Below are 27865 nucleotides of genomic sequence, written 5' to 3'. Positions count from 1 at the left end.
ATCATGTTCCTGGGTTTACTGGATTTTTACTGTAGGATACCAAAAAAATGTTTTCTCCAATGATAACATCAACCATCCAATATGGCTAACTCTCAGAAGAATTCTCAGGAGTGTGTAATTTGTTTTTAGAAGTTGAATCTAAGCCAGGCTATAGTTCAAGACAGAATTGATGGAACCCAAAATCGTCAATAATGCCATCCTTCAAATGACTATGTTAAATTATAGATTCAAGTGGATGCGGTTGCATAACATTTCTGACCAAACAAGAAGTTCTCCCAGTTACCCAGCCAGCATTACTCTGTTGACCAGTCATGCTCAAAATAATACTGATCTGTTTGCTATAATTGTACAAAATGGCTGTGGCTGCATGATCAGAGTTAAAACATTCCATAGGCAATGACTTTGTCATGTGATGTTTCCAAGAAACATGGTAATGTGTTAAACAAGTGATTTATGCACCATTTGTGTTGGTAAGTTATACAAGCCAGTGTGATCCTATCCTTGTCCATGCACCTAAGTGACTCTTGTGGATTAAAGGGTAAGGACAACCATAGTTTCCTTGAGAAGGTGGTACCAGTCTGTCTACTTGAGAATTAATTAATTTCACCCTAAGCTACATTAAGGCAGCCTTTTGTCTTGTAAAACAATGGTTTGTGCCTTGGTGGTCAAGCATCGCCTAGTGTGATACCATGCCATTCCGTAGAGGAAGATGGTGGGATGAGAAGGTTCAGGATCCGCTGACCTGTTTTCTCTGGACCCTCTTCTTGACCAGCTTTTTTTTTCTTTTCTGCTCACCTCTTGCAATGCCCTTCCAAATAGTCAGCCTCCACAGACCATGTGCAACAGCAACTGTTTTCTATAGTTGATAGTGTCAGTATCCACCATCTTCACTTGCAGTTCTCCTTTTAGTGGAGGTTATGGATGCTTAGCAGATTATGATTCAGTGATTAGTTCACCATGTGAAAGGTCTTCAGGTATGTTAGGTTGTGTACAAATGACTGCTGGTTACAACTTTGATGTGGAGATGCTGGCGTTGGACTGGGGTAAGCACAGTAAGAAGTCTCACAACACCAGGTTAAAGTCCAACAGGTTTATTTGGTAGCAAATTTGGTAGCAAATTTGCTACCAAATAAACCTGTTGGACTTTAACCTGGTGTTGTGAGACTTCTTACTGTGGTTACAACTTTGCCAGAATATCCAGCTACCTTTCGACACAGAATGTTAGGGGGATATATGGGAAGATCAAAAAGATAATATGTCCATCAGCGAGGGAAATAGCTTCACTGAAAATAAAGGCAGGGGAGGTCATCACCAATTATAATAAACAGTTGGAGAGATGGTGGAACACTACCTTGGGTTGTATTCTCGGGAGTACCCTATCGCCAAGGAAGCTGTAAGCATGATAAAAGCTTGCTTGTCATTGCAGATTTGGATATTGAACCCACAGTGGAAGAGCTTAGCGAAGCCACTGTCTCTCTTGCCATGGGTAAAGCTCCAAGTGCTGATGTTGTTCCATCTGAACTCAAATACTGGGAATCAGCATTCCTGTAGCATCTGCACAATTTCTCTGCCCCTGTTGGAGAGAAGGAGCAGCCCCCTTGGATGCATGCGATACAAAGATTGTGATGCTGTGCGAGAAAAGGGCTAATGCACTGATTGCATCAATTATCAAGGCATCTTCCTGCTAAGCGTGTGGGAAAATTATTTGCCCATTTTGTCCTTGTTAGATTGTGGTTCCTGGCTGAATGTATCTACTTCAACCCCCAGTGTGTTTTTAAAGTTGGAAGAGCTACATTGGGCATGATCACCTCAGTATGGCAGCTGCAAGGGAAATGACTGGCAAGTTTCTGCTCCCCGGACCTAGAATACCTGACGCTAAAATGCCGGGGCTTATCCTGACAGCAGTTTGCATCCCACCCCACGCAGACGTGAAGACCGCGCTGGATGAAATATACACCATCACAAATAGCCTTGAGATGAAACATCCCGAGGTCTTGTTCATCGTGGCCAGGTACTTCAATCAGGCCTAGCTCAAAAGTGTCCTACCAAGATACCACCAAAACGTCTCCTATTCCACCAGAGGCCCAAACATCCTAGACCTCTGCTCCACAAATATCAAACATTCCTACTGCTCTATCACCTGCCCACACTTTGACAAATCAGACCACAACGCTGTGCTCCTGCTTCCAGCTTACAAGCAAAAACTGAAAAGGGAGAATCAGTTAAAGAAAGTTCTGCAATGTTGGTCTGAGAAATCGGATGATCTCCCACGGGACTGCTTAGAGTCGGTAGACTGGTCAGTATTTAAAAACTTTGCGACCAGCCTGAACGAGTACGCCACAACAGTAACTGACTTAATTAGTAAGTGTGTAGAAGACTGTGTGCCAAAGAAGCAAATCCATGTGTTTCCTAACCAGAAATCCTTGCTGAACAGGAATATCCACTGCTTGCTGCAGTCCAGGTCTGAGGCATTCAAGTCAGGTGACCCTGACCTATATAAGAAAGTGAGGTATGATCTATGGAGATCCATCAATGATGCCAAAAGACAGTACCAGACCAATCTAGAGTCCCAGGCTAGCCACACGGACTCCCGCCGACTATTGCAAGGTCTGAAAGACATAACACGCTACAAGATGAAGGCATGTAAAATCGCCGGCACCAATGCACCTTCCCTGATGAGCTCAATGCATTCTATGCCCGTTTTGAGCAAGAGGTCAACGAGAGCATGCCCTCCACTCCAGAAGCCTCAGACAAACCTGTATCTGAAGTCACCATTGCAGACGTAAGAGCAGCCTTCTCGTAGGTCAACCCACGGAAAGCGAATGGGGTACCCGGACGAATACTCAGATCTTGCGTGGACCAGCTAGCGGGGTTATTCGCGGACATCTTCAACCTCTCTTTACACCAATTTGAGGTCCCTATCTGCTTCAAGAAGATGACCATCATCTCGGCACCAAAGAAAAGCCAGGCAGCATGCCTTAATGACTATCGTCTGGTGACCTCCATCATTACGAAGTGCTTTAAAAGGTTAGCCATGGCACAAATCAATTCTGGCCCCCCCAGATTGCCTGGATCCACTATAGTTCACCTACCACAACAACAGGTCCACAGCAGATGCCATCTCCCTGGCCCTGCACCCAACCCTGGAACACCTAGATAACAAAGACATCTATGTCAGACATCTACTTATCGACTACAGCTCAGCCTTCGACACCAATATTCCTCCGAAACACATCTCCAAACTCCGTGGCCTGGGGCTCGGCTCCTCCCTCTGCGACTGGATCCTGAACTTCCTAACCCACAGACCGCAATCAGTAAGGGGAGGCAACAACACCTCTTCCACAATCATCTTCAACACCAGTGTCCCACAAGGCTGTGTCCTCGGCTCCTTACTCTACTCCTTATACACCTATGACTGCGTGGCCAAATTCCCCTCCAACTCGATTTTCAAGTTGGCTGATGACACCACCGTAGTGGGTTGGATCTCAAATAATGATAAAATGGAGTACAGGAATGAGAGAGAGAATCTGGTGAACTGGTACGATGACAATAATCTCTCCCTCAATGTCAACAAAACGAAGGAGATAGTCATCAACTTCAGGAAGCGTAGTGCAGGACGTGCCCCTGTCTACATCAATGGGGATGAAGTAGAAATGGATGAGAGCATCAAGTTTTTAGGTGCCCAGATCACCAACAAACCTGTCCATGTCCCTCCATGATGTGGAGATGCCGGTGTTGGACTGGGGTAAACACAGAAGTTTAACACCAGGTTAAAGTCCAACAGGTTTATTTGGTAGCAAATGGTGGCATTTGCTACCAAATAAACCTGTTGGACTTTAACCTGGTGTTGTTAGACTTCTTAATGTCCCTCCATGCCAATGCTATAGTTAAAAAAGCCCACCAATGCCTCTACTTTCTCAGGAGACTAAGGAAATTTGGTATGTCCACTACAATTTTCACCAACCTTTACAGTTGCACCATAGAAAGCTTTCTTTCTGGTTGTATTACAGCTTGATATGGCTCCTGCTCTGTCCAAGACTGCAAAAAACTACAAAGGGTCATGAATGAAGCCCAGTCCATCACTCGAACCAGCCTCCCACCCATTGACACTGTCTATACTTCTCGCTGCCTCGGAAAAACAGTCAGTATAATCAAGGACCCCACGCACCCGGACATGCCCTTTTCCACCTTCTTTCATCGGGAAAGATACAAAAGTCTGAGGACACGTACCAACAGACACGGGAACAACTTTTTCCCTGCTGCCGTCAGACTTTTGAATGGACTTGCCTTGCATTAAGTTAATCTTTCTCTACACTCTAGCTACGACTGTAGCACTACATTCTGCACTCTCCTTTCCTTCTCTATGTATGATATGCTTTGTCTGTATAGCAGGTAAGAAACAATACGTTTCACTGTATACTAATACATGTGACAATAAATCAAATCAAATGACACAAGCAAAGGAAACCATTCTGTTGCCTCTGTCAATCCCACCAAGGTGTTTGACCATGTGAGAAGAGGTTGTCTGTTTAAGCTGCTTGGAAAATTGGCTGACTGCTGAAACTGTTCAGTGTGATGTCCTCCTTCCTAAGCTACGTAAGAGAACATTAAGAGTAAACAAGATAGCTTCAGACTACAGTCATACATAGAACAGACCACCCAGTGGTGGGGGGTTTGTAATTGTGAACCAGTTGGACTTTTATAACAATCTGGTGGCCTTTTTTCATATTTTCCTCATGCTAGCCCATCAACAATACACTTTTTATCCAGAACAACAGTGCAGGCAGCAAAAGATATGCCGGGGAAGAGAATAAATTGAGTTTCTGTTCCTGCTCTGGATTGCTGCTACTCCATCAGGTTGAAAGCATGATTGTATAATATCTGAGTAATGACAGAGTTGGGGCTGGGTTGTGATATTCATTTGATGAAATAGCTGAAAATGTTTTAACATCCAAGCTAATATATAAATAGCACAGTAATGAAGAACTGGAGGGTTTTGACATCTATGGAACCATGTTTGCAGCATGAACAGTGCTTTCAGGAGAGGAAGGATGAAAGGCATAAAAAAGAGTTTGGGGGTAGCAGTGTAAAGAGGTTATGATGCAACTAATGAACATCTCATGTTTGTTGCATTTTTTCTTTTTCTTCGTTAGATGGCTGCATGTTCTGTCCACCCAATGTACATTTTATCCCGACCTTGGAGAAATAAAATACAAGCTTTATAGCACTGTTTCTGTTTGGTCAGGATTGATATGCTACTGTGCTTGTTGCCTTGCTTTGCTTCCATTACAATGTTGCAGCAATTAAGACAATGATGTTTGTGCACTGTTATTTTTACCAACAGAAAAAAGTGTTAATGTTACAATGCTGCCCAAATTATAGTTCTATGTTTAATGATGCTACACATATGGAAGTGTGAATATGTTCTTAATAAATAAATCTTGAAAATATTTCAATTTCTAGAATCAGTTTCTGGCTATTGATAATGCTAGGGAGTTTATTCATGTATAGTGAGGAGGTAAGCGTGTTGAATGGGATACTTCCTTTCGTGAATACTGACAACGTCCTCTGGTTAATTAACTTGTGCTTAATTAAGAATCAAGCTGTATTGTAATGGTGCAAGTGAGATGCAATAGTCAATTATCTCACTCATCACAAACTCAAAATCTGACCTTTTAAGAGTTCCACTCCATATTAAGCTACGTTGGTAAAGAAAATAATGCATTTGTATAATGTCTTTTACAAACTCAGGACATACCAAAATATCTTGGAATTAATTAAATGCTCTTGAGGTGTAGTCCCTATTCTAATGTAGGGAAATTTGACAGCCAATTTGTAGACAGCATAGTTCACCAACAGTAATACGATGACTGACCATATAATCTCTCTTTTACTGAGGTTAATTGAGGCATAAATGTTATTCTGCACACCGAGAACTTCAAAATAAAAGCAAAATGCTGTGAATATTGGAAGTCTGAAATAAAAACAGAAAAGGCCGAGAAAGGGTGATATTGCAGAAATTTAACTCTTTATCTCTCCACAGATACTGCAGGACCTGCTGACTTTTTCCAGAATTTTCTGTTTTAAATTGAAGAGGACTTTCCTGCTCCACTTAAACCTTTGCCCCTTTATAGGCAAACTGAATCTTGATTTAATGTCTCATATGAAAGACATTATGGCGTGGCACAGTGGTTAGCACTGCTGCCTCATAGCGCCAGGGATCCAGGTTTGATTCCCGGCTTGTGTCACCGTCTGTGTGGAGGTTGCACATTCTCCCCGTGTCTGTGTGGGTTTCCTCCTGGTGCTCCGGTTTCCTCCCACTGTCTCAAAGACGTGCTGGTTAGGTGCATTGATCCGAACAGGCATCGGAGTGTGGCGACTAGGGGAATTTCACAGTAACTTCATTGCAGTCTTAATGTAAGTCTTACTTGTGACTAATAAATTAACTTTACTTTACAGTGGGGGGAATTCTCAGGCTGTTCACACCGGCGAGATTCTCAGGTCCCGCTGGTAACGCCACCTCCTGCTGCTGAGAAACATGCAACTGGGAGGCTGGAGAATTTCCTGCAATATCTCTGACAATTCAGCAGTCCCTCAGTACTACTTTGAGCATCAGTCTAGTTCCTGGAGTTGGGCTTGAGTTCATGAATTCTGGCTCAGAGTTAGTGCTACTGCTTATCTAAGACTCACACCAGTACTTTGGTTCTTTGGTCTGTCGGACAAAGCTATCATGAGGATACGAATCATATGGCTAAACCCATTAAAAAGCATTCTTACATGGAAACTGTTGTGATTTTCTCCCCATCTCAGGTGCAAAGCAATATTCCCTCGAAGATGTGTGCATGCATGATCAGGCAACAATCTGAAATGTACTTGTGCATAGGCATAAGCAGGCCACTCTCAATTTTGTCAGTTTGTTGAGAGAAATTTCCCACTTAATTTAAAATCTAAATTACTATTAACTAAAACGTGGTGCTCGGGGGAGTTTGTAACTTGACCAGGGCAGATTTACAATGAAACACACTGTGCCTGTTAGGCACAAGCCCTCCAAATGACAGGGGGCCTCTAAATGTTCATTGAGTTTCTCTCAGCCGATCAAGGATAGAATAGCTTTGAAATCCCTTCCAGAATTTGCACGTCAGTCACTTTGCTGAGCCGGTCACAGAAGACGAGGTAATTTTTTCCTGACGCCATCTCTGGCCGAAAATACATTACCCATGCAGCTTGTTTCATGGTGAGGGGCAGCAGTATATAACCGGGAGACCCAGCTTGTGGTCCTTGATGGGAATTGTAGTTGGGATGTGTGGCATTTGTTGCCCAGTGTTTGAGAGTTTGAAACAAGAACAGAAAATGCTGGAAAATCTCAGCAGGTCTTCCCTCTCTGTGGAGAGAGAACAGCACTCATGTTTTGAGTCTGGATGAGAGTAATCCAGACTCCACGTTAGCTCTGTCTTTCTCCGCAGATGCTGTCAGACCTGCTGAGATTTTCCAGCATTTTCTGTTCTTGTTTCTGATTTCAGCATCTGCAGTAACTTTCTTTTATCTTTTGGAGTTTGAATTTGAGATTGCAAGCTTGATCTCTTGAAAACCAAGGTTGCTAGCAGGGCTGGCTCATTCAGAACTGCCCCATTCAGAACTGCCCCCACCCCCCAGTATGGGACCTGGCTCCAAGATTATTTTTGACCAAGTGTCAAAAAATATGGTGGGAAAAGCTGGCATTGGAGTCAATGGGCTACACACCGCTTTTCCCATCTGAGTTGACACTTAGCCAAAGCAAAAGAAAATTCCACCCCATATTTCTACATGGTTATCTACACCTACAGCTTACCAACTTCATTTGTGTGTTTACATGCATGCACTGTAAACCTAATTTGGACTATGTTGCATTCTCTCTTAGTCTGATTCAATGTATAACTTAACTCTTTCATACTCTGGTGCTATTTGACTCATCCTTTGTGTATCTTACTTTGCCTTTCTAATGCCACATCCAACAGAATGATACTGAATTTTTCACTTGGGTGAGGCAAATTTGTACACCGTCCCTTGGGAGGTATTGCTGCAGTTTGTTTGTAGCTGTGATAGATTTGTATTTAAATTGAGTAGCTTGGCTCCTCAATTGGGTAATTGCTCAGATAATAACTGAATTAACTGGCTTATGTCTCACGGGAAGTACAAAAGCTAATGCCAGTATCACACCAATCTCTTGACAAAATGCTAACTTTTGTCACAAGCCCCCACAAGAAATTTGTACCTAAATATTTGTGCTTTGATTGGTCTTCCACTGGGGTGGCCTTCAGCCCCAAATTCAGATCATTCTCCTTTTGCACTGATTGCAATAAAACTTGCAGTTAACAATGATTTATCCTTTCTGCCACGATTGCAACTTCATCCTTAAAGCATGATACAGCTCTTTAAAAGCTATTGTCACACCCTCTTGTACCATCCTTCCCCCAGCACCCCAAACAGAAAACTCTGTGTACTTTTTCATGCATCAGGATTTTATTGAAATTAAAGGGAAGGGTTTGTATTATATAATTTGATATCCACATCATAGCTCCACATAATTTAATTTGCCATGCTTGCAAAAATACAGTTATAAAAGAGGTCCCACATGGCAGATGGTACAAAAATTAAAATTACATGGGATTTGGGGTGGGGCTGGCTAGATGGATACAGACCTGGCTTGGTTATAGAGTAAGAAGTTTAACAACACCAGGTTAAAGTCCAACAGGTTTATTTGGTAGCAAAAGCCACACAAGCTTTCGAGGCTCTGAGCCCCTTCTTCAGGTGAGTGGGAATTCTGTTCACAAACAGAACTTATAAGACACAGACTCAATTTACATGAATAATGGTTGGAATGCGAATACTTACAACTAATCCAGTCTTTAAGAAACAAAACAATGGGAGTGGAGAGAGCATCAAGACAGGCTAAAAAGATGTGTATTGTCTCCAGACAAGGCAGCCAGTGAAACTCTGCAGGTCCACGCAACTGTGGGAGGCATGGTACATTGGGGAAACTATGCAGACGCTGCGACAACGGATGAATGAACACCGCTCGACAATCACCAGGCAAGACTGTTCTCTTCCTGTTGGGGAGCACTTCAGCGGTCACGGGCATTCGGCCTCTGATATTCGGGTAAGCGTTCTCCAAGGCGGCCTTCGCGACACACGACAGCGCAGAGTCGCGGAGCAGAAACTGATAGCCAGGTTCCGCACACACAAGGACGGCCTCAACCGGGATATTGGGTTTATGTCACGCTATTTCACATAAATATTTCTGCTTTTTTCCTCCTGAGTCTTTATCATGCGATCCTAGAATCAGAATTTATGTCACACTATTTGTAACTCCCACAGTTGCGTGGACCTGCAGAGTTTCACTGGCTGCCTTGTCTGGAGACAATACACATCTTTTTAGCCTGTCTTGATGCTCTCTCCACTCCCATTGTTTTGTTTCTTAAAGACTGGATTAGTTGTAAGTATTCGCATTCCAACCATTATTCATGTAAATTGAGTCTGTGTCTTATAAGTTCTGTTTGTGAACAGAATTCCCACTCACCTGAAGAAGGGGCTCAGAGCCTCGAAAGCTTGTGTGGCTTTTGCTACCAAATAAACCTGTTGGACTTTAACCTGGTGTTGTTAAACTTCTTACTGTGTTTACCCCAGTCCAACGCCGGCATCTCCACATCTTGGTTATAGAGGACAGAGAGTAGCAATGGAAGGGTGTTTTTCAGAATGGAGATCTGTAGCGAGTGGTGTTCCGCAGCGATCAGTGCTGGGACCTCTGTTGTTTGTAGTATATATAAATGATCTGGAGGAAAATGTGGGGGTCTGATTAATAAGTTTGAGGATGACACGAAGATTGGTGGAGTTGCTGATAGTGCTGGGGATTGTCAGAGGATATAACGAGATATAGATAGATTGGAAACTTGGGTACAGAAATGGAAGATGGAATTTAATCCAGACAAATGCGAGGTGATGCATTTTGGAGGATCAAATTTAGGTGTGGATTATACTGTAAATGATAGAACTCTTAGGAACACTAGAATATAGAGGGATCTGGGTGTGCAGGTCCACAGTTCCCTAAAAGGGGCAACACAGGTAGCTAAGGTGATTAAGAAAGCTATGGCATGCTTGCCTTCATCAGCCGGGGCATTGAGTACAAGGGTTGGCAAATCATGTTGCAGCTATACAAAACCTTGGTTAGGCCGCATTTGGAGTATTGCATGGAGTTCTGGTCATCGCATTATCAGAAGGATGTGGAAGCTTTGGAGAGAGTGTAAAGAATGTTCAGCAGGATGTTGCCTGATCTCGAGGGTGTTGGCTATGAGGAGAGGTTCAATAAACTAGGATTGTTTTCACTGGAAAGACCGAGGCTGAGGGGAGACCTGATAGAGAACTACAAAATTATGAAAGGCATAAACAGGGTGGATAGTCAGAAGCTTTTTACCAGGGGTGGAAATGTCAATTTTAAGGGGGCAGAGGTTCAAGGTGAGGGGGGGAAAGTTTAAGGAGGATGTGCAGGAGGAGATGGTGGAAGCAGGCACATTAGCAAAATTTAAGAGGCATGTGGATGGGTACATAAATAGCGAAGGAATAGAGGAATATGGACCAAGTAAGGGCAGAAGGCATTTTTTTTAGTTTAGTTGGGGCATCATGATCGCCATGGGCTTGGAGAGCCAAAAGGCCTGTTCCTGTGCTGTACTTTGTTCTTTCTTTGTTCTAATATGCAATATTAACTTTCTATATGTTTATCATTAAATATTACATTTTTCTCCTAGTTTCTGCAGATGGAGGCACAGAGTCTTCTGCACTAGTTGATGATAATGGCAGTGAAGAAGATTTTGCATATGACGAAATACGCCATGCAAATCCCAGATATCTCCAGCTTGGTGGAGAACAACTTGCCATTAATGAGGTATCGACCTTTATCATAAATGCTATTCTTATTGTAGTAAGATTGATTTTAAAGTTGATTTCCAAGGTGAGATGTTAAATACTGAACACTTCATATACAGAGTTAGCATACGTGAAAGGATGCCATCAAAAAATGTATCACGAATGTCAGTCCTACACGAGTGGATTACTTAATCGGAGCGCGCTTCAACCCAGGCTTTTCTGTGTTATTTGTAAAAACAAAGGCGGTCCGTGCATGTGTGTCTCTTTACATTTTCTGTTAATTGCACAAACACAAAAGCCTCAGCATTGCTCAAGTAAAGTCAGAGGCTTTCTAAGATCATGGGTGATATGCTATTAGTATTAGCAAGGACACTGTTGACAGTTTCAAAGACAGGTAAGTGTTTTTATGCTTTCTGTCATGTTCTATTTATTTCTTAGACCCTTTCCTATCTTTTGAAAGTGCTACTTTTTTTCTCTGTTTCCTTGGAGAGTTGACCCTTGGATGGTCATTGATGATTGATTTTTTTTTTTAAATCAATGCTAATATTAATATTATCATCCATTTTCCTTTTTCAAATATTCTTCATTCTTCTCTGAAGTGTTTATCATTTTTCACAATATTTGCTTTTGCAGGTTTCCGGTTTTTCCCAAGTGCCATGAAATGCAACATTATCTAAGATGTGTTTTGTTCATTGCACAGCTTTTTGATGAAAGATTCACCCCATCCTTTGCATAAATCTTATGTCATAGAATCCATACAGTGCAGAAAGAGGCCATTCAGCCCATTGAGTCTGTGCTGACCACAATCCCACCTCGGGCCCTATTCCCATAACCCCTCATATTTACCCTGCTAATCCCTCTGACACTAGGGTTAATTTAGCATGGCCAATCCATCTAACTCGCACATCTTTGGACGGTGGGAGGAAACCAGAGCACCCGGAGGAAACCCAGGCAGATACGGGGAGAATGTGCAAACTCCACACAGACAGTGACCCAAGGTCAGATTTGAACCCAGCTCCCTGGCGCTGTGAGGCAGCATTGCTAACCACTGTGTCACCGTGCCGCTCCAAACTTATGACGTATAAGTTAATTGAGACAGCCAAAGTTGGAATTGTAAAGAATGGAAGCTGAGACATTGATTTTTTTTTTTCAAATTTTCTCTCCAGTTCTCTTCCCACACTACTACTTGCAGCATTGCTGTTCCATAGATGCCAAGCATCCACTACAGCATTTGGAACAAGTACTCGTTTTATTTACCTAATGAGTATCAGCAGGCAGTTTCACCATGTGGAGGATCGCAGCATAGACCTATTTTCCACTTTCTATATCTGACCGAGGCCAATTTTAATGTCCCTTTGCCTATCTAGTCTGAGATCAGATAACACTGACCAGGGAATTAACCTGCAGTCCTAATCTCTGTATGGCTCAGATAATCACTAGATCAACTCAGATCCACTGAGAGGCCTTGCTACTTACTGTATTTATTAGCTCCTAATGGAAAGAGCATATATTTTGTGACATTTTGCTTTTATTTATTGAGGCAGTTGTAATCTGAAACTACTTTCTTTCTGTAGCTGATAAGCGATGGCCACATTGTCTATGCAGAGGCATTATGGGATCACGTTACCATGGACGAACAGGAACTTGGATTCAAAGCCGGAGAAGTCATCCAAGTACTTGATGCCTCCAACAAGGAATGGTGGTGGGGCATGATTGAAGACAAAGAAGCCTGGTTTCCTGCTAGCTTTGTCCGAGTATGTTTTTCAGTACAAAACTGCAGAAGTATGATGATGATTTTCTCAGGGCAGGTTGACATTTTTACCTGATAAACCTTATTTTTAATTTGAGGGCAAGTCTCCTTTCCTCTTGTGCTCCCTCCCTTCCCTCTTTTCGAATCCCTCTGGAAGAGGCACAGACTGGTTCATCAGCAGACAACATTCTTCCTATGGCACTCTGATCCTGTGACTGACTCACACGTGATTTGTTGCACTTCACACTCAGAATAAAAAACTGACATCTCTTTACACTTTCCTGCAGCATGCCTAAATCAAAAATATGTGAGCGATCATAGGTACAAAATAAATTTTAAGGTGGCATGTATATGTGTTGAAAATTAAGAATTTAAGAACTCCATGAAGAAGTTATTTGGATTGAATGACGAGGATTATAATGTTGCCAAGAAGAGTAGTAAATGCAAGGATTTGGGGAATTTTAGAAACCAGCAAAGGATGATCAAAAAATATAGATGGCGGAGCAAATGAACTATTGAAGTCAACTAACAAGAATCAACAAAAGGAAGTGTGGGCCCCTTAGAGACTGAGACAGGAGAAATTATAATGGGGGAATAAAGACATGGTAGAGACACTGAATAAATTGTTTGGCTGTCTTTGGAGTAGAAAATGTAAACAGAAAAGTGGAAAACTAAAAATCTAATGGGAGTGGTGGATTTAAAAATAATAATTATTAATGAGGAGAAAAATTAACAGGATCAGAAGCTGACAAATTCCATGGGCTCCAATAGCCTACACTGTTGGGTTCTAAAAGAGGCAGTTGCAGAGATGGTGAATGCATTGGTTGTGACCTTCCAAAAATTGTTGGCTGCTTGTCTCCTCATAAATTGTCCTCTAGATGCTGTCCTACTGACACTTGATCTTGAGCCACTTCATTCCCTGAAACCAGATCCAGCAATACTTCCTTCCTCAACAGATAACTGCTTCGCACCCTGTCTGTTCCTTTTTTGAATTAGGCCTCTGTTATTAGGACAACGTCATACTTCCATGTAACTACCTGCTCCTGTCATTCCCCAACTTTATTTACTACACTGTATCTTCATAAATAAAGTCTCCCTAGTCTCGTATGACCGTAGGCTGGTCAATCACTGGTGGTGATTTAACCTGAAGATCACCACACCTCAGGTGAGGGGCAAGGTTGAGAAGACAGGCCTTCATGAATAACCTCAGCTGGTACGGGAATTGAACCCATGTAGTTGGCATTGCTCTGCATCACAAAGCCGCTATCCAGCCAACTGACCTAATTGACACTCATACATGCACTGTAAACATAATTTAGACCTTATTGCATTCCTTCTCACTCCAACTCCATCTCGTAACTTATTTTTTAATCTAGCATTATTTCTCCCCTCCAGGAGCACAAGCAAACTGCCCCACAAGGTTAGGAGTTAACTATCCAATCTGAGCAGATCACATCTGTAGCCCGTTTCCAACTATGTATTCATCTGCTTTATCCTCCTACTTCTATACTCACTAGTGTATGGCATCAGGAGATTACTACTTCTGAAGTGCTGCTTGCTAGGTTCTTTCCTAGCTCCCTAAAATCTGTCTCTTCCTTCTTTATACCCATGTATTTAGTACCGATAAGGACCATGACTGCTGACTGTTCGATGCCATAAATTTGGCTTTAGCTGCACTCTCATTTTATAAAAAAAACATAATTCTCCATGGTTGGTTGGAAAGTGAGAAGGACTTGGGTTCCCATACTATCTTCCAGATCTTCTTTGACTGCCCAGTGGTAACCCAGCCGCTCTCTGCCCACACACCCTTTATGAGCAAATTGACAACATCTACCTAGCTAAACTTCACCTCAGAGCTGCTGCTCAATCTCTGAAACCTGGAGCTCAAGCGGCTCCACCTGAAGGCAGTTCCTGTCTATGTGGTTGTCTAGGACATGAGAAGCATCCTGGAATTCCCATGTGGAAAAGGATGTGCATCCCATGGGACCAATATGCCCTGCCAAGTCTCTAATTATTAGACTATTGAGTGACTTAACAAAAATAAAATTAAGACTTAAATAAGCAGTTTCTTCCCTTGTGCCAACATCATGAGTTACAACCTGCCAATTTGAGAAAATCCAATTCATCCATACACTCTGCTTCCTGCCTTTTAATCAATTCTCCATCCATGTTAATATATTACTCTCAACATTATGAGCCCTTCTTGCATTAGTACCTGAAAAAAATAAATGCCTTGGGTAGGACTCCTTATAGAAAGGCATAACTTTAAACATCTACCATAGATTTTGGGCTTTCTCATGAGATGTGTTGGAGGTTTGGCATGCAGGTGCACCTTGACTGCAGTTATGTCACCTCTGTTTTATCAGTTGTAGAGAAACAATGGCAAAGGACAAAGAAACACAGATTTGAGAGGTAACAACGTGTTCAAGAACTTTAGAGATGAAAGGAAGATTGGAAATGGGCGATAGTTTGCAAGGACAGAGGGGTTGCAGATTATTTTTTATGGATTATTTTATTTTGAGGAGAGGGGTGATTATTACAGTTTTGAAGGAGAGGGGACAATACCTCCAGTCAGCGAATGACTAACAATATCAGCTAATACACAGACCGGAAAGGTCATTCGGTGCTTAGCAATTTAGTGGAAGTAGGGCCAAGGGAACATGAGGGAAAGGTGCAAGTTCAGAGCTAGGGCAGGGGGAGTGTTTGAGGAACTTTAGTCCATTAAGCTGGTAGAAGGGAGGGAAGTGGCAGAGGCAGCTGTCGGTTGGCCTCAATCTTTCTGACAAAGAAATCTGAGCTCTCGCACTTGTTGGAGGTGAAGTTGCATTTGAACATACAAATCAGGAGCAGACATAGGCCACTTGGTCCCTCGAGCCTAATCTGCCATTCAATAAAATCATGGCTAATCTGATTGTAACCTTAACCCCACATTCCCGCCACCCCTGATCAAAAAATTTCACCCCCATGTTAAGCAAGAAGCTATCTTATCAATATTCAAAGACTGCTTCCACTGCCTTTTGAGGAAGAGAGTTCCAGAGACTCGTTATGCTTTGAGAGACAAGATTTCTCCTCATCTCTGTCTTAAATGAGTGACCCTTATTTTTAATCAACGACCCCTAATTCTAGATTCTGACAAGAGGGAGCATCTTTTCCACATTCACCCCATCAATATCCCTCAGGCTCCTAAAGGTTTTGACCAACCTCTACTGGATACAAACCTAATCTCCCCAGCCTTTCCTCATAAGACAACCTGCTCATTCTTGGTATTAGTACAGTAAACCTTCTCTGAATGGCTCCTAATGCATTTACATCTTTCTTTAAATAAGGAAACCAATATGTACACATGACTCCAGATGCGGTCTCACCAATGCTCTGTGCAACTGAAACGTAACCTTCCTACTTTTGTAATCAATTCTCCTCACCATAAATAGTGGCATTCTATTAGCTTTCCTAATTATTTGTACCTGTTTACTTATCTTTTCTGATTCATGTACTAGGACACCCAGATCTCTCTGCATCTCAGATGTCTGCAATCTCACCATTTAGGTAATAAGCATTTTTATTCTTCCTGCCAAATGGATTCTATCACACTTGCCCATGCTACGCTCCATTTGCCTGATTTTTACCCACTCACTTAACCTATCCATGTCCCTTTGTAGCCACCTTGCATCCCCTTCACAATTTACTCCCCTACCTATCTTTGTGTCATCAGCAAATTTAGCAACCGTACCTACAGTTGGAGGAGAGAAGGAGGGAAAAATAACTGGAATCATTTTAGCATTTCTGGACATTTCTGTAAGAGCGAGCAGTTTTGGAAGATGAGAGTAGGACCCGATAGTGCCCATCTGGTCCAACCAGACCGGGCAGTGAAAAGCTAAACTTATCAGCTAGGCTGCCATTCAAGTCTGTGTCCTTCCAATTTATGGGATCAAAATTTTAATGGGGACTAAGGCATCATCAAAGGAGGACTTGGCTCAGCAGAATGAAAGCTTCAGAAATGTTCTGGTGAACAGAGAGCTAAAGGCCATTTGGGATTTTGAAAGTGTAGTTTTAATTTAACTTAGAAGCATAGAATCCCCACAGTGCAGAAGAAGGCCATTCGGCCCATCAAGCCTGTGCCTACAACAATCCCACCTAAGTCCTATCCCCATAACCCCATGTATTTACCTGCTAATCCCCCTGACACCAAGGGGCAATTTAGCATGAACAATTCACCTAACCCGCACGTCTTTGGAGTGTGGGAGGAAACTGGAGCACCCGGAGGAAACCCACGCAGACATGGGAAGAATGTGCAAACTCACACAGACAGTGACCTGAGGCCGGAATTGAACCCAAGTCCCTGGCGCTGTGAGGCAGCAGTGCTAACCACTGTGCCACCCACCGTAGAGAAGTTTTTTCTAAGGTTGGTTGCTTGGAGATGTAAGATTTTTGGGGGGAAAGGGGATGAGATTTATGGAAGCGATCAGAGATATCTTGGTGTGTAATTGACGTGATAGGAACAGTGAGGTCATGTGTGATAGCAAAATCAAATGGGTATCTGTGAACATAGCTTAGAGAAAAGTTAAGAGTGGATAGGATGGTAGAGATATGATGAATTGAGATGGAGGTTGAAATTGCTGAGAATGAAAACTACATAGTGCAGATGCTAAGGGAGGAAAGCAGTAAAGTGATGTCAACAACTTGTATAGCGCTTTGACAAAGGGTCAACTGGACTCGAAACGTAAGCTCTTTTCTCTCCTTACAGATGCTGCCAGACCTGCTGAGATTTTCCAGCATTTTCTCTTTTGGTTTCAGATTCCAGCATCCGCAGTAATTTGCTTTTAACTTATATAGAGTATTTAATATAATGTCCCAAGGTGCTTCATGGGAGCATAATAAAACAACATATGACACTAATGCATGTAAGATATTAGGTCAGATGACCCAAGGCTTGCTCAAAGAGAGCAGTTTTAAGTTTGTTTATAAAGGAAAAAAATGAGATTGAGAAGCAGAGAGATGTCAAGAGGATATTTCAGAGTTTGGGGCCCAGGCAACTGAAGACACTTGCCACCAATAGTGGAGAAAATAAAATAGGGGATGTACCAAAAGCCAGAATTAGCAGAGCACAGATATCTGAGGTTTGTGCAGCTGAAGGCTATTACAACAAAAGGGAGGATTGAGGGATTTGAAAACAAGGATAAAAATTTTAAAATCAAGATGTTGCTTGATCAGGAACTGAACAAAGAACAATACAGCACAGGAACAGGCCCTTCGGCCCTCCAAGCCCGTGCTGCTCCCTGGTCCAAACTAGACCATTCTTTTGTATCCCTCCATTCCCACTCCGTTCATGTGGCTATCTAGATAAGTCTTAAACGTTCCCAGTGTGTCCGCCTCCACCACCTTGCCTGGCAGCGCATTCCAGGCCCCCACCACCCTCTGTGTAAAATATGTCCTTCTGATATCTGTGTTAAACCTCCCCCACTTCACCTTGAACCTATGACCCCTCGTGAACGTCACCACCGACCTGGGGAAAAGCTTCCCACCGTTCACCCTATCTATGCCTTTCATAATTTTATACGCCTCTATTAAGTCTCCCCTCATCCTCCGTCTTTCCAGGGAGAACAACCCCAGTTTACCCAATCTCTCCTCATAACTAAGCCCCTCCATACCAGGCAACATCCTGGTAAACCTCCTCTGTACTCTCTCCAAAGCCTCCACGTCTTTCTGGTAGTGTGGCGACCAGAACTGGACGCAGTATTCCAAATGTGGCCGAACCAACGTTCTATACATCTGCAACATCAGACCCCAACTTTTATACTCTATGCCCCGTCCTATAAAGGCAAGCATGCCATATGCCTTCTTCACCACCTTCTCCACCTGTGACGTCACCTTCAAGGATCTGTGGACTTGCACACCCAGGTCCCTCTGTATTTACACCCTTTATGGTTCTGCCATTTATCGTATAGCTCCTCCCTACATTATTTCTACCAAAATGCATCACTTCGCATTTATCAGGATTGAACTCCATCTGCCATTTCTTTGCCCAAATTTCCAGCCTATCTATATCCTTCTGTAGCCTCTGACAATGCTCCTCACTATCTGCAAGTCCTGCCAATTTTGTGTCGTCTGCAAACTTACTGATCATCCCAGTGACACCTTCTTCCAGATCGTTTATATAAATCACAAACAGCAGAGGTCCCAATACAGAGCCCTGCGGAACACCACTAGTCACAGGCCGCCAGCTGGAAAAAGACCCTTCCACTACCACCCTCTGTCTTCTGTGACCAAGCCAGTTCTCCACCCATCTAGCCACCTCCCCCTTTATCCCATGAGATCCAACCTTTTGCACCAGCCTACCATGAGGGACTTTGTCAAATACTGCATTGAGGTTTTAACAAAGGGAATTGCAGCACATTGATTTACTTTGTAGTCAAATTAAGGACAACCGATTTCATTTAATATTAAGCATATTAATTTCTATCTTATTTTGTAGTTCAAATAATCTGAAAAGCAATGAGTTTTTCCTCTAATATAGAGCTATTGTACTTGTGACTAGTGGGTTCAGCTGAATGTGTTGTTTAAAAATTATTGCTACATTCTTACACTTAATGGAGGGGTTATACTTAATAACATACTTAACACCGAAGAAACAATGAGCATGATACGCAAAAGATCTTTGCTTATATATGTAATTAAGAATTTATAATTGCATATAAATAATACACTGCTTATAACATATGGAAGATTTTCTAGTTTGCTTTGATGTTTCTGCATTAGCCAGGTTTCATAAATTTACTATTTTTTACTCTTAACAGCTACGGGTGAACCAGGAAGATGCTGTAGGTGAAGGCACTGGAAAGTTTCCAAATGAGCAACTGGGTGCCAGCTGCAGTAAACATCGCCTTCTCAAAACTGCAGAGAACCAGGAGCAGATGAGAACAAATGTTATTCAAGAGATCATGAACACTGAACGTGTCTATATCAAGCACCTGAAAGACATCTGTGAGGTATTGAAAAAAAATGCAACACTGAAACTGGAGGAAGTCTCCACTGTTTCATACCAGGAGTATCTTTGTAGTTGCAGTTTGTAACTTTCATTGAATCTCAGTAAGTTTGCAACATGGAAGGAGACCAGTTGGTCTATCATGTCTGTGCTGGCTCTCTGCAAGAGCAACTCAGCTAGTCCCCCTTCCCTGTCTTTTTCCCATAACCCTGCAAATTATTTCTATTCAGATAATTATTTAGAATCTTCTGCCATTTTCCACAGAATAGCTTAGGAAAAATGAATTGCTTTTTAAATTGTCTCACAAATGTGTGTCAAGGTGATGGTAACTTAAAATGCTAATAAAAGGTTTCCCAGTGATTGCCAACAGTAAGTACCTCACATCCACTATTTTGGAAGGTCACTGCTCGATCGGCATGGGATTTTGTAAGTTTTCCCTCCAGCAGTGGGAGATGGAAGGTAAAAGATAATCAAAATCAAGATAAAAGCAGAGAGGCCCAGCAGTAGTAGATGATTTCCAAATCTTCCCTCTGTTCACACCCAAAAAACAAATATTAAATTATAAACCAAGAGACTGGATTTTTGTTGCCTTCAATCAAGGCACTAACCTGAGAGAGCAGATTACTAGTGAGACACTGAAGGTGAAGGAAAGTGTAATCACTAATGTAATACAGGGTATAATCAATTTGTATTCATCGAACTCTGACAAAAAGACAACGTGCTAATAACCAGGATATCTTTTTAGGTGTTGCTCCAGAGGTAACTGTTGAACAGGATACCAGAGGAATTCTTCTGCTGTTTAAATTGTGCCGAGACAGCTTTACATCAATCTGAGAGACAAGATGGTGTTTTGGTGTAATGTTTTCATCTGACAGACAGTGCCTGTCATGGGTGCAGCACTCTTTTGATGCTGCACTGAAGAAACACTCCAGTCTTATGTACTGAAGTCATTGAAGTGGGATTTCAACCCATAACTTTCCGATTTAGCGATAAGCATGTGACTATTATGGGCAAATTGAAAATTAATGGAAATAAAATTACATTTTCTAAATGGCCTATAATGCACCTTGCCAGATTATTGTCCAAAGGTGCATCCGTGTGTTGGCATGCTGTTTCAGTTTGGGAAACATCACAAGTGTGAGAAATTCTGGCTTCAAACATCTACATTTGGATTCAATAGATAAAGGAATCCTTGACTTCTTTTTCCCCCACTGTCTAGCCTGGGGATCGTTCCTATTCTGAATGGCTCAGTATTACAGTTACCAAATAGGAAAGCCTTTACAAAGTGGTTGTAGGTAGCAGCAATTATGTAAGTAGTTCTTGTTTACAGTAAAATGTGAAGGTGTACCTTTCAAGCAAATAGAACTGCTATCAAATTTAAGCTATATTGCAGGGGCAGATCACATTCAAGAGTGATAGGAAGTTACATTCTCTTTAAATGGACTTAAAGAATCTGGTAAATACTTGTCTGATCATTTTTAATGGTGGAAAATATGCCTCATAATTTTTTTAAGTTTTCAAATTGTACGTGAATGTATCTGACCACTGAATGTTACATTAGCTATGCTGAGTGTACGTGTATGTGGCCATAAGAATGTTATCAAGTTATACATTTGATCATTTCAAAACTGTGCTCATGAATTCCAGCATGCTGTGATCCTCCGTTATTTCCTTTAATTAAGCCCCGTTAATAATTAATCTCCTCTATAATTCTTAAACATGCTGCAGGGTGTCTTTGCACAGCTGGACATTTAGTGAGGGTACAAAGAGTGAATTTTGAATAATAGATTAAGGCTGACATTTATGTAAAGTCAAACTGTCATATCAAATCTTGAGAATTTTCTTTTCAAAATATCTTGCATGGAAGATCAAAACCATTTGTAAGTATTATTTCAATCTTGTTTGATACAAATTATGTGCACACTGATTTTTATTATTTTCTTGGCTTTTTAGGGATATATTCGCCAGTGTCGCAAACATACAGGGATGTTTTCTGAAGCACAGTTAAATATCATATTTGGGAACATTGAAGAGATTTACAAATTCCAAAGGAAATTTTTGAAGGACTTAGAAAAACTATTCAACAAAGATGAGCCTCATCTGAGTGAAATCGGATCCTGTTTCCTTCAACACGTATGTTAAATGTATAGTTGTACTGATTTGATGTGCATGAATTCTAGCCAATTTCACCACTAGTACAAAGTTAGAAAAACAAATGGTTTATTCTCTTGATTCAGATTTCAGCTACTCAACTAAAGTAATAAGATACAGAATTCACTTGAATGGAACCTATAACATGTTTGCAGTCAACCTTGCTCCAAAATCCCCTGGCAACTGGGACATCTCGGGCACATCAGCAGTGAGCAGTGGTGGATTTATGTCCAATCTGCTATCCTGTTTGGTCTAATTCAGATTTTGAGGGACAGCACAATTTTTACACTAGATATTTTCTAGGTTTCAGCAGCACCAGCAACTCCTGTAAGCGGATCTTATATTTCCTCTGATTCAAAGTGCATCTTTTTTGCCTAATATCAAGTTAAGCAGCTGCATGACTCATGTTCATAACACCATAATAGAAATAAGCCCCTCACTGAAATATGTGAGATCTCGTGTCAGTTCTTCTCACCTTGCAAAAGGTGAACTGAATAATACAGGTTTTGGACTATTAACTAATTCATTGGCATAACCTACATGAATTAACAAAATGCAGTTTGACATCATTTGAACTTGTATTTTATTATACCCTTGTGTTATGAAAGCAATAAAACTACAACTAATTTTCTGTCCAAATGTATAAGATGGAAGATCGGCTTTTTTTAGTTAAATTTTTTAAAGCTAAATTGACTCTGACAAATTAGAAACAGACTGGTGCTGAAACTAGAGGCATCTCTGTGACTGAGAGCAAAAGAGAGATCGTCCCTGCAAACTACTTTTTGCCTTTGAATTAGGGGTTCATTCACAGAGGGCTCTAGATCACCTGACAAAGGAGCATCGCTCTGAAAGCTTGTGATTTCAAATGAACATGGTGGACTATAAACCTGATGTTGTATGACCTCTCGTCTTGTCCGCCCCAATCCAACACCGGCAACTCCACATTATGATTTAATTCATATACAATGTTTGTTCATTATTAGAGGGATGAGGATCTTCAGTTACATAGATTGGAGAAGCTGGGGCTGTTCTCCTGAGAGAAGAGAAGGTTGAGAGGAGATCTGATAGAGGTATTCAAAATTGTGAGGGGTCTGGACAGAGTAGATAATCAAAAAACTGTTCCCACTGGTGGAAGGATTGAGAACCAGAGGATAACAATTTAATGCGATTGGCAAAAGAAGCAACAGCAGCATGAGGAAAATATTTTTTACACAATGAGTGGTTAGGAACTGGAATGCACTGTCTGAGAGGGCATAATTTTATGGCCCCATTGCAGTGGGGTCGGACTGGAAAATGCGGTGAGCTATTCAAAAGTCCATTGACTTGGGAGAAACCGGAAAATCCTGCCAGCAGGCGGGGCTGTGTAGTCAAGGCAGATTCAAACATGGCCTTCAAAAGAAAATTTGATTTTTATCTGAAGAGGAAATATTTGCAGGTCTACAGGAAAAGTGCAAAGGAGGGGTGTTAGGTGAATTGCTCTAATAAAGAGCTGGCACGAACATGACAGTCCCAAAGGGGTTCTTTTGTGCTGTAACCAATTTATATTGAACGAAAACAATATGCATTGATAAACCAAACTATTTGCCAATGAGCGCAATCATATCAACGAACAAAAATTTGGGGCGTTCCAATGTTTACAGCTTCAGTAGTTCACAGAAATGAGCAGCACACATATCAACATATTGAACTGATTACTGCTTCAAATCACTGTTCGCTGCTACCATTCATGCCAGTGGGAACTTGCGGTCCCGCCAACGGCACACCCCCACCCTGGGTTTCCCAGTGGTAAGGGGTGTATTCAACAACAAACTCCATTGACAATGGCATGACCATACAATCCCGCTGCCAGCGAGCAGCGCCCCACTTCGCACTGCTGCTAAACACTCAGTGGAGAGAGAGAAAAGTCCTGTCGCATTGAGAGTCTAAAGTTGGTTTGAACGTGCTGTTTTTTTTTTGTAAAGTACAAAGTCTTGTGCCCTAACTTCTCATCTCATCCATCCCTCCTGTGCTCACTGAGCAATGGTTTTGCTCCTCCCAATTTTTGTAATCTGCTCCAACTCTGTAGCCTTCTGAGATATCTGCATGTCTCCAATTCTAGTCTCTTGAGCATGCCTAATTTTAAATGCTTCACCTTTGATGGTTGTGCCTTTTAGCTTAAGCCCTGGAATTCGCTCCCTAAACTTCTCTGCCTCTTCATCTTTCCTCCCTTAAAGCATTTGTTAAAATCTCCCTCTTTGACTAAGTTTTTGGTTTTCTGTCCTAATATCTCCTTAGATGGCATGGAAGCAAATTCTATTTGCTAACAACTCTGTGAAGTGCCTTTTGATATTTCACTATGATAATGGTCATATTTTAATGCAAATTTATGTTGTGTTGCCTATGAAAAGTAAACAATTAAATATTTTCAATTTTTCAAGGAGTGAAACAAGATTGAATGATTTGAATGGATTTACTTGCTTGCAAAATGCTGGAGATTGCAATGTAAAAGTCGACCTTTGAAGCCTTGCAAAATATGCCTAAAAGCTAGAGCCAACTGATTTGCTGAATATAAAATATGAACTGCCAGCGTAGATGGTTGCCATTTTGAAATAAGAAAAAAAACAGTACTTCTAATTAAATAAATGTGACACAATGAATTGATTCTGCAAGGATACCTTTGTGCACAATCAAAATGTTATATAAACCTTGAATGTAATTGTCTTCGGCATCCAATGCAAAGAATTCTATGTTCTAATTCATCAAATTTATTCTGAGACACTTTGATTATGGCATCATTGTAAGGATCCCACTCTCAACCAGATTTGGTAGTTTCAATTTCAGATTCATCCCTCCACAACAAATCAACCTTCTCTCCATCTGTTACCTTGGATACTCAGCATTCTTGAACAAAATATCTGTATATCTAATTTTTTCCACCTATTCCATTTGCCATGCTCTTACGCAGTCATTTTAGCCTATCTAAATTCCCTTGAAGCCTCTTTACATTCTCCTCACAACTCACATTCCCACCAAGTTTTGTCATTGGCATTCTAAGAAATGTTGGCTGGAATTCTCTGGCCGTTCACGCCAGCGGGATTCTCTGGTCCCACTGGCAGCGCAGGTTTCCCGCTGGCGTGGGGTGATGTCAATGGGAATTCCCATTGACAGCGGCGGGACTAGAGAATCCCGCTGCTAGCAAACAGTGCATCACCTCCCGCTGGCAGGCAACACATGGCTGGGAGACCAGAGAATCTCGCCGATTACATTTGATCCCCATATCCCAATCATTGATATAGATTGTGATAGCTGGGGCCCAAGAATTGATCCTTGCAGTCACAGCCTGCCAACTTGTGAATGATCTGTTTATTTTACTCTCTTTTCTGCCTGTTAATCAATCATTAACCATTGCCAGAATAATATAACCAATGCACCATTATTTTCTAAGTGTCCAGTTATTGTAAAATACTACTGATTTCAGGCTAACAGGTCTGTAATTCCTAGTTTTCTCTCTCTCCTACTTTCTTAAATAATGGGGTTAGATTTGGTACCTTTCAAACTGCAAGAACCATACCAGAATCGATACAATTTTGGCAGATGACCACCAAACTTTTTGTTATCCCTAGAGCCTCTTACTACACTCTGGGATGTAGATTCCAAATCCAGGTCCCAATTGTTCAACTTCCAGTCTCATTTCAGTGTAGCACTTAGCAGAAAAGGGAAGTTGATTTGTATGCTGCATGCAGGCCTAAACATGACTTCTTGTGCTGAAAGAATTTGGTCATCTAACAACTGGGTCGACCTGTATGCTGTGATCTATGGTATACAATATCCAGTTCATATTTTGGGATTTAACTTTTGATATTGGTGCAGAAGACGATGTTTGTGAATGTGGCATTAAGAAACATTGATTTCTGGTGATTTTTTAAAACATTTCAATGAGGTTGAGAAGCAATTTGAAGTGTAATGATCAATTTTGTTTGATTAACTACTATTGTTCCTTTACAGAAAGAAGGGTTTGGAATATACTCTGAATATTGCAACAATCACCCTAGTGCATGTGCTGAACTTGCCAAACTCATGAAACAGAGCAAATATCGACACTTCTTTGAGGCCTGTCGACTGCTTCAACAGATGATTGACATCGCCATTGATGGCTTTCTTCTTACTCCAGTCCAGAAGATCTGTAAATACCCACTACAGCTTGCTGAGTTGCTCAAGTACACTACCCCAGATCACAGGTATTGGAATGAAGTCCAAATGTATTAACAGACTGTCTGAAAAAAATATAAATAAAGTATATTCTTCTCCCTTGTGACAATCCATCATCCTTGAATGAGAGTAGCATTTTCAAAATTTAAGAGTAACTTTGGAGCACAAAAAATTGCACTTAACATTTGAACAACCAGCTTGAAACGTATTGGTGATCACAGATTACTTCATATTGGGTGCCTGCAGCTGGGCTAGGGGATAAGAATCTTTTGAATAACGCCAATTTGTATTTGTTAAATTTGACTGCATGATTATACTGGAAGGTTACATTTCAGATTTCCTTTAAGCTCCAGCAACTTCGTATAGTTTAAGCATCTTACTGAAGGTGTTTTTTTTTCAGACTATAGCGACTCCAAGATCTCCAGTATGTGAAGTTGAGTCATTTTGCAAATTAAAATATAGTGCTCTATGATGCCCATTGTGTTGAATCCTATACTTCACTGAAGTGTTATGGATATAAATGAGATATAAATGTTGGGGGGAAGTTTTTCACACAGAGAGTGGTGGGCGAGTGGAATCGGCTGCCGTCTGTGGTGGTGGAGGCAAACTCAATAGGGTCTTTTGAGAGATTCCTGGATGAGTACATGGGACTTAATAGAATGGAGGGTTATAGGTAGGCCTAGAAGGTAGGGAGATGTTCGGCACAACTTGTGGGGCCGAAGGGCCTGTTTTGTGCTGTAGTTTTTCTATGTTTCTATAAATGAGATAAATTCTGCTCACTTTTTTAAGACTATTGAAGAAAGCATATAAAGAGGGGAGAAATCCCAAAAAACAGATCGGGATGACACTTACTGCTTTCTGCATAAAACTTTTACAGATAGAAAATATAACACCAAGGGAGCTTTACCCTGCATCTGAAAATGTGTATGCCTGACCTAGTTAAGAGACCACTAAACCAGCAAAACGTTTCATTCCTCAAAACCAAATACAAAATCCAGCCAAAAATTATGAATTCAAGTTAAAAGATCTTTTTGATAACTTTCTTTGCTCCCCTGCTGAATGCATTGACCAGAGGTACAGTTCTAAGAGTTCGTGATGCTTTTCGGGTGCAAGCCCAAAGGGTGGATGTGAGTCTTAATAATGAATGCGAGCGTCCTCCCTTTATCATGGTGGCGTCACATCTGCACCAATTCCCACCTATGCCTAACATCCACAATTGCAATCTTCTAGAGGTAGTCACAGGTTAGTGTGCATGAAAAGTAACCTTGGTTGGTTGTCCATTACCGTGATCCAGGGGCCTGGGACCAATTATAATGTCCTTGCTGACACCCAAGATCGGTTAAATTCAATTGAGAATGGGAGTGGAACCTTTCAAAACTGTTTGGCCCAGCTGGTCACAGCTTTAACCAACAGTAGGGAATTTAAAATAACTTTTTGGCAATTTTGAACATGAAAAATATGCTTCTATTAAACATGCACAGCAGGGATGATGTACAGCTGACTGTGGTTGGAGGTTTCAAAGGTGGAATGTAATTGGGTGCTTTTTGTTTGCTGCGATATATTACATCTGACATCAAAGATCGATGTTTCAAGCTCTGTTTGGAAAACAAATTTTGTTGTAACATAGTCACTTTATACCCAGCTGGATTGATAGTGTTGCTGCTCCTTTTGTTCTAAATTGTATTTGATTGAAATCTAGGAACCTGCACAATGGCAGTTGTTGAACAGTGTCAAAGATTAATCAAACCTCTTGCCATTTCACAGTGATTACAAAAACATCGGTGCTGCATACGAAGCCATGAAGAATGTAGCACGTCTGATTAATGAACGCAAAAGACGATTAGAAAGTATAAACAAGATCGCTCAGTGGCAAGTGTCCATTGTAAATTGGGAGGTAC

At 41.4% G+C, this 27865-nt stretch overlaps 1 protein-coding gene across 3 annotated transcripts in view; it reads left to right on the top strand.

The window, feature by feature from the left end:
- LOC144500067 (spermatogenesis-associated protein 13-like) overlaps positions 1–27865 on the top strand; it is a 108009-nt gene that overhangs the window by 65610 nt on the left and 14534 nt on the right. For all 3 annotated transcript variants that reach the window (XM_078222838.1, XM_078222839.1, XM_078222840.1), the window contains 6 exons: positions 10779–10915; positions 12471–12650; positions 19441–19632; positions 21582–21761; positions 25764–25996; positions 27732–27861. In XM_078222838.1, coding sequence (XP_078078964.1) covers positions 10779–10915; positions 12471–12650; positions 19441–19632; positions 21582–21761; positions 25764–25996; positions 27732–27861 — 1052 coding nt within the window. The remainder of the gene's footprint in view (positions 1–10778; positions 10916–12470; positions 12651–19440; positions 19633–21581; positions 21762–25763; positions 25997–27731; positions 27862–27865) is intronic.

This window comes from Mustelus asterias, chromosome 10, assembly GCF_964213995.1.
Source record: "Mustelus asterias chromosome 10, sMusAst1.hap1.1, whole genome shotgun sequence".
Lineage (NCBI taxonomy): Eukaryota > Metazoa > Chordata > Chondrichthyes > Carcharhiniformes > Triakidae > Mustelus > Mustelus asterias.
Note: the sequence above shows the minus strand (reverse complement) of the source record. Positions and strands in the feature narration are given on the sequence as shown.